The sequence below is a fragment of the Sceloporus occidentalis genome, unplaced genomic scaffold, assembly GCF_023333645.1.
Source record: "Sceloporus occidentalis isolate IW3139 unplaced genomic scaffold, rSceOcc1.0.p SCAF_1, whole genome shotgun sequence".
Classification (NCBI taxonomy): domain Eukaryota; kingdom Metazoa; phylum Chordata; class Lepidosauria; order Squamata; family Phrynosomatidae; genus Sceloporus; species Sceloporus occidentalis.
Window position 1 is genome coordinate 247,156,028 of NW_028316981.1, and position 13,074 is coordinate 247,169,101.

At 42.5% G+C, this 13,074-nt stretch overlaps 1 protein-coding gene across 1 annotated transcript in view; it reads left to right on the forward strand.

Moving 5' to 3' along the window:
• Positions 1-13,074, forward strand: part of FBN2 (fibrillin 2) — a 217,041-nt gene that overhangs the window by 45,925 nt on the left and 158,042 nt on the right. The window contains exon 6 of the mRNA XM_089491328.1: positions 6,023-6,220. Coding sequence (XP_089347454.1) covers positions 6,023-6,220 — 198 coding nt within the window. The remainder of the gene's footprint in view (positions 1-6,022; positions 6,221-13,074) is intronic.

Consider the following 13,074-nt stretch of genomic DNA (forward strand, 5'->3'; position numbering starts at 1 on the left):
ACCATCAATCATGGTATATGTCTGGACCACTTTTCTAGGATGAGATTTGGGGGCACTGTTCTGCAGTGGTTATGGTCCTTCTTGGAGAGGAGAACCCAGATGCTTCTAGGGGCCTCCTGTTCAACATCCTGGCCATTTGCCTGTGGGGGTCCTGGGCATTCAATTTTATCTCCCATGCTGTTAACAGATACATGAAAGCACTGGTAGTGGTCATCTGGAGTTTTGGGGTTCAGTGTCACCAATATACTGATGACATTCAACCCTGTCTCTCCTTTCCATGATTCCAAGGAAGCTGTTTCCATACTTAATCAATGTCTGTTGCCAGTAATATATTAGGTGATGCACAAGTTGCTGTTTTGAATAATCTCTTTCGTGCTTGGAAGGTCATATATGGAACAAAAAGCAGGATAATACTTGCATATACAGTCATCCCTCCATATTTGCGGCTTTGATATTTGCGGCTTTGATTATTCACAGATTTCATTAATATGTTCTCTCTAAGACTATCTAGGTCCTCCAGTGCAACTCTGTGGTCAACTTTAACTAAAAGTTGCACTGAAAGACCATTTGTAGCTACTCCAGTGCCATTCTATGGTCAGTGTATGTTGGACATTGACCACAGAGTTGCACTTGAGGACCTAGAGATTCCTAGAGAGGTGTCCTCTCAGGGAAAAACAGTGTTTTTGTTATTTGCAGTTTTTCCATATTCACTGGGGTCTTGTTCCCCTAACCCTAGCGAATATGGAGGGACAACTGTACAATGAAGAAACATTGCGTAAAGATGAAATGTGTATACAGCAACTAGCGAGCCTGAAAGCAAGGTGATGTTGGTTGCTGTAGCATGGACTAGATCAGGGTGCTTGTTAAGGTGGTCATAAGATTAGTTGTGATTTTTATGATACCCCCAACCCTAGCCCCACATGGAAACGGACAGACATTTGTAGCCAGTGTAAGATTTTGTGCAGTAGTGGAGTGGGAAAGAACAAGAACTTGATTATTTGTTTTTTTGGCTGGACTGTTGAAGTATTAAGATCATTAGATATGCTCACTGAGAATAGAGTTTGGCCTCTTTTCATGTCTGTTCAGTGGCATTGCCTGTTGTAGCTGAACTTCAGTTTCTTGAACTTTAATTTTCCAGACTGACACTGCATCTGCAAGTTTAAACCAAAGGAAGCATTGTGGAATGCTACCAGGGGCTGCTGCACTAAACAGAAGCACCTGATAGTCATTTTAAGTCTAACTAGAATTTTGCAGACAATTGTTTACATTTAAGCCACCCAGGTTCCATTAAGCCTTACTAGTCCCAGTTGGGATTTACATGCCATCCCATATCAGTGCAGATAATTAGGGTGGGGTTTTGGGGGGGTTTTTGGCCTCTGTTTGTTTTTCTGTTTTTCAAAGAGGTATATGCTACCAGAGAGGTTCCAAAACATGGCACAATTTCCCAGACACACATCCTATAGAAGATGCCTGAGCCTTTTTCTGTTTTTAAAAAAATTAAAGTTTAAAAATTGTTGTGGAGGTAGATGGGCCTGTCTGGCACTTCCAGGTTCAGAAGGCATAGTGGCTTGTTCCTGATCCTGAGGTAGCTGATCATCTCTGATATATAGCATGAAATTATTTGAACAAAAGTCTTTTTCGAGTATTGCATCTCTCACATGGTTACAATTTTGTGAAGGAAGGGTGGGTTCTTGCTTTCTTACCTTAACCTCCTCTCACTGGTTCTGCCCTACCTAACAACAGTCCATGCATTAGAGCTGAAGGTTATTCATGATGACTATGTATTCGTTTTGATACCAGAGATACTATGATTCTCAGTACCGGTTTCTGGGAAGCACGAGAGGAAGGATGCTAACAGGGCCTGCTTGTCGTCAGAATGCAAACAGAATGCTTCACTAGATAGGTCTGCTTCCACAGGTCTTTATATTCAACAGAGATTATGGTGTATACCTGTAAGTGCATCACATGATTAGAAATCTGTCTTCTAGTCCATGAAGTTTATCGCATGGGGCATAAACCGTTCCCCAGCGCGTTCTAACGGGGACGAGTGTGGGCGCGCATGGAGCGCGATGGGCACCGGATGGGGCCCAAAACGCGACTTTATCGCACGGGGGAATGCCGCCGCCGCCACCGCGCGTTCCCATTGCATCCCAATTCTGTTCCAGAGGGCGCCATTTCTGGGGACGCTTTGAAACAGTCCCCAGAAATGGCGCCCTCTGGAACAGAATTGGGACGCAATGGGAACGCGCGGCGGCGGCGGCGTTCCCCCGTGCGATAAAGTCGCGTTTTGGGCCCCATCCGGTGCCCATCGCGCTCCATGCACGCCCACGCTCGTCCCCGTTAGAACGCGCTGGGGAACGGTTTATGCCCCATGCGATAAACTTATATGTGTTAGTAATCATGTGGGTCATAATGCCAAACTTTGTAGGGCTGGGAGAATGACAGAAAGACAGCATAGTGTAGAGGGCCACCATGGTGTAATGGTTTGAGTGTCGGACTAGGATTGCAGGAGATCAGGATTCATATCTCTGCATGATCATGGAAACGCACTGGGTGACCTTGGGAAAATCACTCTCTCTCAGATGTAGAGGAGGACAATGGCAAACTTCCCTTAATAAATCACGTCAAGAAGACTCCATAATAGATTTGCCATAAATTGGAAACAACTTGAAATAACAACAACAATAAAGATAACTGAACGTCCTTTGAGCTCTGATCCCTAATAGTTATATTCATGGATTTGCCTGTCATGTCTGTGTTGTAGAAACAAGATTGTGGTTCAACCCTCTGTACGTTTATTGAGGAATAAGGCCCATTGTCTAGTGAAGTATATTTAGGATTGTAGTCTAGGTTTTGTGAAATTTTGCTTGTATAACTTATGATGCCTCCTGTCTTCAATTCTGGCAGTTGGTTAAAAACATACATGTAAATATACACTTGTCCCTTCCTTTTCACGGACTTGAAGTCCACAGTCTCACTCTCAGCGGGAGGGACAAGTGGCCTCACACGCTTGCTTTAGGTACATGCACCATTATTTTCAGTGGAACTTGAACATTTGTGAGTCGCCATTTTCACGGGGGGGGGGAATCCAGAACATATCCCCATGAATTGGGAAGGGCTACTGTACAGTTGGCCCACCCCTTACATGGGGGAATCTGTTCTGGAATACACACACCCCACTGCGTAAGGGGAATTGAGTGTATGCTCAAATCCCATTGAGGATAATCAGGCACGCTTCCGTGGTGCGCCTCCCATTGTTTCTATTGGGGCTTGCCCTCCTCGTGAGGTGAAGACCATGGAAGGCAAGCCCAACTGTATTATGAAAAGACCATGATGTTGTTTTCTTCAAGTTTATATCAACATAGCATGTGTGTGTGTGCGTGTGTGTACACATGCATACATAAGCCTCTTTCGTTATGGGCACTTCGTCATGTCATAATTCATAAGTAGATCTGAATGGCTGTTACAGAAAAAGAAAATAATTGATAGCAGCAATATGTTATAAGTAGACTACCTACTCTATTTGGCCATTGGAGAAAGAAGAAGCTGTAATTTATAACATGTGTTCCATGAATGCCTGCAGATAGAATTATTCCCATAGCAACCAGGGTACAAAAATAAATTGTGAAACACCTAACATGACACTTGTCTACATTCAAGGAAAATGTGATGAAGTTAAGTTTTATGTTAATTTTATGTTTAGTTTCATTAGGTGTGAAGGGAAAAAAATGTCATCAGACTGTGTGTGGAATGCTGTTAGCAAAGTACCAGGTTTTGTCCCTGTGTACCATGGTAATAAATGATTTCATATGTTGCTTTGAAAAGTGACGTAGGAAGGACTAAGGAGGGACTGCAGAGACATATATACATAGGCCTGGGCTGGTGACACATATGGGCTACAGTCACAAGCTCATCAACACTGAGTGGGGCTTTTGAAATACCTCTGTCCTTTACTGTGAAATGACAGATTCAAAAGACAGTTTGTCTCAGCCAGACATGCTCAACCTGTGGCCCACCTGCATCCTAATGCTGGGATGTTCCTTGGTTTTTGAGATTGTTGTTTTTCCACCACTAGCAGAAGTTATAAAACAATCACCTTAATGAAGATCATTGAGGACAGGAGAGTCTTTCATTGCCATCCTTCTTCCTAGGAATCCTTAGATCTCTCCATATCCCCAAGATGTGTTTATGGTTGTGTATATATCTCTGTGTTTATATGCCTGCACCTAATAGGTGGCATCCCTCAGATGTTGCCAGATACAAGATTTGGGATTAAATTAGTTGTTCTTTCATAATTGTAACAGTTTCTCTGTGCGTGGTGAAGTTACTTTTTGGATGATTGCTTCCATTATCTTTTAGCCAGCATGGCAATAGAAACCATATACATTAAAATTTTCCCAAATTTCTTATCCAGCTGTTCCTTGCTTCAGGGGTAGTATTTGTGTTAATTTCTGACATTTTGTTTATCTCATCAGTAATGGTTTTCCAAAATTATTTTGCTTTCCCACAAGTCCACCAACAATGGAAGTATGATCCTATGGCCTTACCACATTTCCAGCAAAAGTTATTTGAATGTTTCAGTCTTTCTTGAAGCTAACAAAAGACTTTTCCTTGGTTGACACTGTCCATTTGTCAATTTCAGTAAGTTCATATAACTTCACCAACCAATTTTTAGTTGGAATAACAGCTTCTTTCCATATGTGGGCATAAACAATTCTTGCTGCAGTAATCATATACTGAAAAAATCTTCCATATTTCCTTTCAACCTCTCCTTCCACCACTCTCAGGCCTGTTACAGACAGCCAAAATAAAGCTGCTTCGAGTCACAGTGGAGGTATAGTGTTTCAATGATGCATGCGTCCTAAGAGTCCAGAAATCGCACCAAAGCCACGCTCCAGCCCTAAGGACTGGAGCATGGCTTTGGTGTGGCTTCTGGACTCTTGCATCATTGAAACACCATACCTCCACTGTGACTCGAAGCAGCTTTATTTTGGCTGTCTGTAACAGGCCTCAATAAATAGAACTCAGGTCTTTTCTGGAGCTTCATTTTAAAGTGAACAACATTTAAATTAATCTGAGTCCAAAATCTTTGAACATTATCACAAACCCACAACATATTTTTCTTTAATTCCCAAATTTCTAACATTGCAGTTACTTAAAATTTCAGTTGACCATTTAGAAATACACATTAGGCTTCCAAAGAAAATGTGCAGGCATATCAAGGGAATGCAAACACAGCAAATATAAGTATTGCAGATATGAACAATTTCCAGTTTATCATTCTCTATAACGCTAGAAATTTGGAGAATGAAGAAAAATATTTGAAGGTGGCAGGATTTTTATGTAGGTGGGCAGTGCTCTCAATCCCCCCACCCCATGACTACATCCCTCCATCTGTTTTATGGATGTTGTCCTTTTTGGGGGTGCTTTGTAATGCTTTAAGCAGGCTGCTGAAAAACTTGTCCCACACATTATTCTAAACTCTAGGATAATGTGTGGAACATAGAATGCAAAATCTAAAGAGGATCCCCACCCCCCCCAGTGAGCTGTAAATTAAGATTAACACTCTTGAAATTTTGCATGGATACTATATCATAGAGTTATTTATCAATTTTCTATTCCTTAATCTGTTCTCTTAATTGAAAATATAGCAATGTATGTACTAATCTAAATCTGATCCTTACTCCCAGTGAATCAAATGCTGAAACTGTAAATCAGTATTCATGTAATTACCATTGCCTGAATGAGTTCACTCTAGTTGGGACAAGCATTTGTATTTAGGTCTGAAAGCTCAAGAAATTTAACTCCCCAGTGGAATATAAGGAATTTGTTGTTTTTTTTCATATAGAGAGACATAACAAGTCAGGCAGTTTAGGGAATAACTGGTTTACTATGAGATAAGCTTTCATAGGAAATAGATTCCTTGATCAGATATGTGAAGCACATGGAACGGTTGCTCTGTTTATATAGATAGACATGGGTTTTCCCCCATAGCATTAAAATGTTTCCTTTTAATTTCTAGATTATAGAACAGGCCCTTGTTTCACTCAGGTCAGTAACCAGATGTGTCAAGGCCAGCTGACTGGCATTGTTTGCACGAAGACTCTTTGTTGTGCAACGATTGGACGTGCGTGGGGACATCCTTGTGAAATGTGCCCTGCTCAGCCCCAGCCATGTCGCCGTGGTTTCATCCCCAACATCCGCACTGGTGCATGTCAAGGTAAGCCATTAACTGTTTGCTTAATGAAATTTGAAGTTCTGCCTACTTTACAATAGCTCTGATTAACATGATCACAACCAGATGACCATTTTTCTTTGTATATAAGTATACAAAGTTCAAAACATCAAATGTTTCTATAAGTGTAAAACTATTTATGAGGCTGCATTGATGTAATAATGAAATCAGTGTTTGACAAAGAACAAACTCAAATCCATCTTGTGTAAAACATGAGAGGGAAAGGAATTATCTTGTATGTTTGCTCAGTAAAATATCACATTTCCCACAACAGATGCTTTTGGGAATGTAAAGAGTATTTTCACATTATCTAGTCATCAGTGAGAAAGAGTTTCTCAACACATGTCAACTTGTGAGTGGTTTCACCTGTTTTTTGATTATTTTTTTTTTTAATATTATGGTTCTTGTTACATAGATTACATTTACACAAATTGAAATGTTTTGTGAAAAAATACGTTATGATTTTGTGAAAATTCCAATTGTTTTGGGAATGAAATTTTTGTAATATATACATTTAAAAATGCATTAAAACTTTCGTAATCACTCCAAACAGGGAGAAATCATTTGAATTGGTTTTTTTCCTGTGTAAGAGTCAAAGAAATGCTATCTTGCACTTTTGTATACAAGAATATTTGTATACAGTTTGAGAGAATTATATTCTGACATGCTCAAGTGAAGTAAGTGTATATCAGCTTTCAATACCAACTGTTCTGTACATTTCATGCTTCTTCAAATGTCACCATACAATACAGGATTGTAGTATCTTAGAGTTATATTATTTGCAGAATTTACTTAGAACTAGATCCAAAAGGAAGAGAATTGAATGCATTGTCACCTAACAGTTTTAAACAGCATCTCAGCCACCTGCCATGTACATTTTCCTCCATGAACAAAAAACAGCTGGGACAGAAATTATCCCAACATATCTATTATATTTTGCCATTGGAATAGTTTGTGTGTGGAAACAAATGTATCAGACAAAAAATATCCCATGCCATTTTGGTGGGAAGTGGGGAAGTGATGTAGTGAAGCCAATGTGAATGCTCAGATGAAGAAATAAGCTTTTCGCTTGCTCCAGAGTGGAAGGACAGCAAGTGCATACTTGTTTGGTCCTGTCCAAGAAGTGCAAAGTGGAAAAACATTGATGTCCTGAGAGGCAGAGATCAAGGAACAGTACAGACATCCACAGACAGTTCACTGTAGAGAAGCAGAGGGTATCATTCAGGAATGCTCACGGCCAGAGAATGATGCAGACAAGCGATGCTAGAAATCTTTTAGCTACTCCACACATGAAGCATTCTTTACCATATAAGCCAAGAAAACAGAGAGTCATGTTATATTGCCAGGGCATAGCACAGGAAGAACACTATCAAAAGGAAAGAATAGAAACCTCTCAATACAAGTGAGCGGAAGACTGCTCTTGGCTGGTAGGTGTTATGGACAACACGAGGAACTCCATGCAGTTTCAAGGTGCTGCCACATCAGAGCAACAGTGTGCCTAAAGAATTTTTGTGCACTCATAAAATACTTGTAATACAACAAGAGGGGAAAAAGTAATCCACAGAGTCCCTGCTATGCTTGCTGCTGTTCAGGACTATGTGGACTATATTTACTGAGCTGCTTGGAATATGATATACACCATAGATAAATCTAACCACTGATGAAGATCTGATTGCTCACAGGTAAATGAGCGGGGAGAGGCAGGTCAACAAGGATGTTCTAGTCTGCAAAGGCCTGCCATAAGAGATCCGTCTTAATAGCCTTCTTAAAGGTTTCCAAGGTGGGTAATCTGATGGATCCAATCCGGCAGATTGTTTCAGAGTTTAGGTGTGGCTGTTGAAAAGGATTGCTGGGTCACTGCAGAAAGTCTAGTCCTCTTCGGCTGAAGCAGATTCTTCCCAGCGGAACGAAGAGTGCAGGGAGGATGATATGGGAGAAGGCGCTCCCACAAAAAGTCAGGACCCGAGCTAATAGGCAGCCAGTGAAGCGATTTTAAAACTGGTGAGATATGGGCAGATCTGGGTGTGCCAGTAACCAGCCTGGCTGCCATATTCTGTACCAATTGAAGTTTCCAAACTTCCGAACTACACAAAGGTAGCCCCATGTAGAGTGTGTTACAAAAGTCAATCCAAGAGGTTACCAGCACATGTACCAGTGTTTCAAGGTCTTCCTGCTCCAGAAAGGGGTGCAGCTGGCATATCAGCTGAAGCTGATAACAAGTACTCCTGACCATCGCATCCACCTGAGCCATCAGATGGAGATACAAGTCTAGGAGCACCCCCAGACTGCGAACAGAGTCCTTCAGTGGAAGTGTGACCCCATCCAGAACAGGCTGGCATAACTCCATTCCCCGATTGGGGGTCCCTATTGCAAGTACCTCTATCTTACCTGGATTCAACTTGAGTTTGTTTTCCCTCATCCTGTCCATTACTGCATTAAAACAGGCATTCAGAGGAGAGATGCCATCCTTAGTCACTGCATCAGTCTGAGACATAAAGAAATATATTTGGGTGCCATCATCGTACTGATAACACCTCACCCCATGTCTCCGGATGATCTCACCCAGCAGCTTCATGTGAATGTTGAACAGCATTGGGGACAGAATCGCACCTTGAGGTACGCCCGACCTGAGCTCTCTCTTGGCTGAATAACTGTCCCCAAGCAACACCATCTGGAATCTACCTGAGAGGTAGGATCAGAACCACTGCATAGCAGAGCCTCCAATTCCCAACTCTCTCAGGCGTTCCAGAAGGATACTGTGGTCAATGGTATCGAAGGAAGTATGTCAGTTAATCAAAACAAATGTTCTAGCTCATGAAAAACTATTTTCTTTCTATATTTTTGTGGGGTTTTCGGGCTATTCGTGGCTTTGTTCTGGAAGAGTTTATTCCTGATGTTTCACCAGCATTTGTGGCTGGCATTTTCAGGGAATGCTGGCAGGGAAGTGAGTGGGGTATATATACAGAGTGACCCTTGGTTGAGAGGAAGTTATTTACATGTTTATCTCTGTGTTGGTCTGTTGCTGAATGTCAAGTCTTCAGAGTGTCTATTTAATTAGTGATCCATTGTCTGCTTGGAAACCTCACTGTGGGTGGTTTTTGTTTGCATGTGCTGTGTCATGACTTTGGTGTTTTTCAGGACTGATAGCCAAACTATGGGCCGAAACAGACTGGCCATTTCAGCTGGCTTCAAGCTGGCTTGGGGCAGTGATGTTTACACACACCACACCCCCAAGTCACCTGACTGGAAGTCATGCCAGTGATTACATACCTGACGGCTTCTGGGTGACTTGAGGACATGGTGTTCAGACATCACACGCCCTGGAGCTGGTGAAAAGCTGGCTCCAGAGGCAAAGGAGGCGGCTTTTTTCCACTCCTATTTAGGGTGGAAGCAGGCTGGATTGGGGCCACACATCTATTTTCTGCAGCCCCAATCCAGCCTTAAATGGAGTAGTTCCAAGATGCCCCTTTGGGGCCATCTGTTTGCCCCTTTGTTTACTTTAAGGCTTTCTTTTTTCCCGTTGTTGTCTAGGTGTTTGTGGATTTCAATGGCTTCCCTGTGCATTCTGACCTGATAGTTGTTGGCATGATCCAGAATTTCAGTGTTTTCAAATAGCATTTTATGCTCAGCTTCTGCTGATATTTTTGGCTGACCCAGTATGCAGTGTCTCTCATGTTCCTTGATTTGTGTTTGAACACTGTGTTTGGTGGTTCCTATGCAGACTTCTCTGCAACTGCACAGTATAGGAGCCCTGGTGGTGCAGTGGTTAAAGGCCTGTACTGCAGCCATTCACTCGAAACCACAAGGTTGCAAGTTCAAGACCAGCAAAAGGGCCCAAGCTCGACTCAGGCTTGCATCCTTCCGAGGTCGCTAAAATGAGTACCCAGACTGTTGGGGGCAAATTAGCTTACTTGCTAATTAGCTTACTTGCTGTTCACCGCTATGATCTTTGGAATAGCAGTATATAAATAAAACAAATTATTATTAATTATTATTATGTGGTAAACTCCTGCAGCTGTGAGAGGGTCTGTCCTGTATTTCGCCGAGCACAACATTTGCTAGATTTTCTTGGTTGGTCTGTAAATCATTTGGAGGTTGTGTTTCCTCATCAGTTTCCCTATTCTGTCTGTGATTCCTTTGATGTATGGTAAAAATACCTTCCCTTTGGGTGGTTCTTTGTCTTCACTCCTATGAGTTTTTCTGGGTTTGGTCACTCTTCTGATTTCTGAGCTGGAGTAACCATTAGCCTATAGAGCCCAGTCTAGGTGCTTCAATTCATCTTCCAGGAAGTGGAGTTCACAGATCCTTTTGGTCTGGTCTACCAGTGTTTTTATTGTGCTTATCTTTTGTCCTGGGTGATTGTTGGAGTTATCGTGCAGGTGTCTGTCCATGTGTGTAGGTTTTCTGTATATTGTGTGGCCAAACATTGGCATACAGAATAGTGGCCCCAATCCACCCCGTTGCTGGTCGAAATAGGAGGAAAAAAGATCTTTTCCTTTTTGGGCGGTTTTTGGACCACTTAGCTGGCCCTGGCACAGCCCCAAGGTAGCTTCTGGGTGCTGTGGGGGCATGCGTAGTCAAAATACACCCCAGGAATGGCTGGAAGCTAGCCCTGTGTGATTGCCCAGCATGACTTCCGGGCGTCTAGGGGGGGTGCGTCATAAAAATGCCACGCCCCCAAGCTGCCCAGAAGCTGGCTTTTCTCGATCCTCTGTTCGGCCCCTTAGTTCCAGGTGGGGAAAAAAAACTGTATTAGTGCCTGGGGGAGCTTGCTGCCAGAGGAAGGGAGTGGCTACAAGAATAGCTGTGCTAACCTTTGAACTTGGATGGATGCATTTTGGGGATGGAGGCTTTCAACCATATAATTTCTTCTCTCATACCTGTAACACTTCTAAATTTTAAAGGTTTTTCATAAGAGTTGCACCAAAGATTCACTTGGCTCTGTAGTTTCAGTGATCTTAAAAGTCTTCTCCAGCGTTTCAGGGCTTTAGCTGCCACTTAACTGAGCATGAAATCTTAAATTGTGTAATGAACAGATGACATTGTTGCAAGATTACACTGTGGAAACTGAAACAGTGTGGATATTCAGACTGTGAACAATGAGTGTTTAAAATAAATATTATTTTTACTCTCAATTTATGTAACTTAACAGTTGCTGTTTATCAAGGTCTGAATATGCTTAACTCAGTATGAATTAGGATCTCAACTCCTGAGCAGCTTCTACTGTCAAATCATTTTGGGCACTCCAGAACATCAAAAGCTGAAAGATAACACCAGTCTTTTGCTAAGGGGCAAATCCTGAAATGTGCTGAGTATCGGTAATTCTCACTTAGCCAAACACAATGGGCATTTGCGCACAAACACTGTATGTGCTTTCCTGAATTATGGATGGTCTAACAATACCACCTTCCTTTTTTTAACTAACAGATAAATTTAGGAATAATCTATGTTTGGCCTTTATCCAACTGGGAAAGAGTTTGGAAAGAACGTCTATTATCCTAGTTGTAATGGCACTATCTTTCCACAGTGGTGGGATTGCTTACAAGGCTATGCTGATGACAGCAGTGTTGCTGGTAGGATATCCCATGTCAGACAGGCTTCTGCTGAGGAGCCAGACTAAATGTGCCAAACAGCTACTGGGTAGCAGCAGTAGTGTGTGTGTGGGTGGTGGTGGTGGTGGGGTGACACTGGCAAATGCTCTCTCAGAGGTAATGGTACTGGCACCATAGCTAACATTTGTTAGTACTGCACAGAAGGAGGCAAGGAAAATCCTTTTTGAATGTTTTTTACAATAAAAACACAATGTTGAGACAATTCAAAATGAAACAAGAGATAGTGCCAGAAAATAAAATCCCCAGGTTGGATGACACTCAAGGAATTACTGGGGTACAGGAAAGAATGACTACAGGTGGCTAATGATGCACCTGGACTCAAACCAAAAGGATGTTCGGCTACTGACATGCTCAGAGGTGAAAGTAAAGTCTGAAGCTGCACAACACATATTATAGAAACCTGGAATATGAGATGCATCAATCAGGGGAAGCTAGACATAGAAAGGCAAGAAACTGAACATATAAACATTGAGGAAACTGATCTAAAGTAGACAGGAATGGGACATGTTGAGTTGGATAACTACACAGTGTTTTACTTAGGAAATTTAATCGTGAGGAGAGATATAGCAAAAGCAGATTAATGGTTTAAAGCAAAGTCTCACCAAACAGTATCAACAAGACTTCAGGGAAAATCCATCAATATAGCCATAATCCAATGTTATGCTCCAACTGCAGAGGCAGAAGAAGACACTGAAAGATTCTGTGCTGGAGTCCAGTAAGAAATTGCTTTGGCTGGGGAGGAAGAGGGTAATATCAGCATGAGCGCGGAGCTCCCATTGAGGTTGTGTGGGGCAAGGGGAGGTATGGCGGTAGGAGAAGGGACTTGCGTTACAGAGGAAGGCGAGATCGATGCGTCATATCTATCTCCCCTTCCTGTCCCCCTCCTAACCAACGGGACCTGAGGGTCACTCCAACCATGCCACAAACCCTGTCGCTGCTCCTGTGCAATGCCAGGTCGATTAACAACAAGACCCACATAATCCACGATCTGTTGGAAGATAGCAATTGCGACCTGGCTTGCATTACCGAAACCTGGCTTGGGCCTGAGGGAGATGCTGTGTGGGCACAGGCCCTCCCTGCCGGGTTTTCGGTGAAGGACCAGACCAGGTTAGGTGGGCGGGGTGTGTGTGGCCTTGGTACACAAGAACACCTTGTCTCTCACCAGGAACCACATCCGTCAAACTTCCTTTATCGAGTGTATTTACTTGACCCTGAGGGCTAGGGACA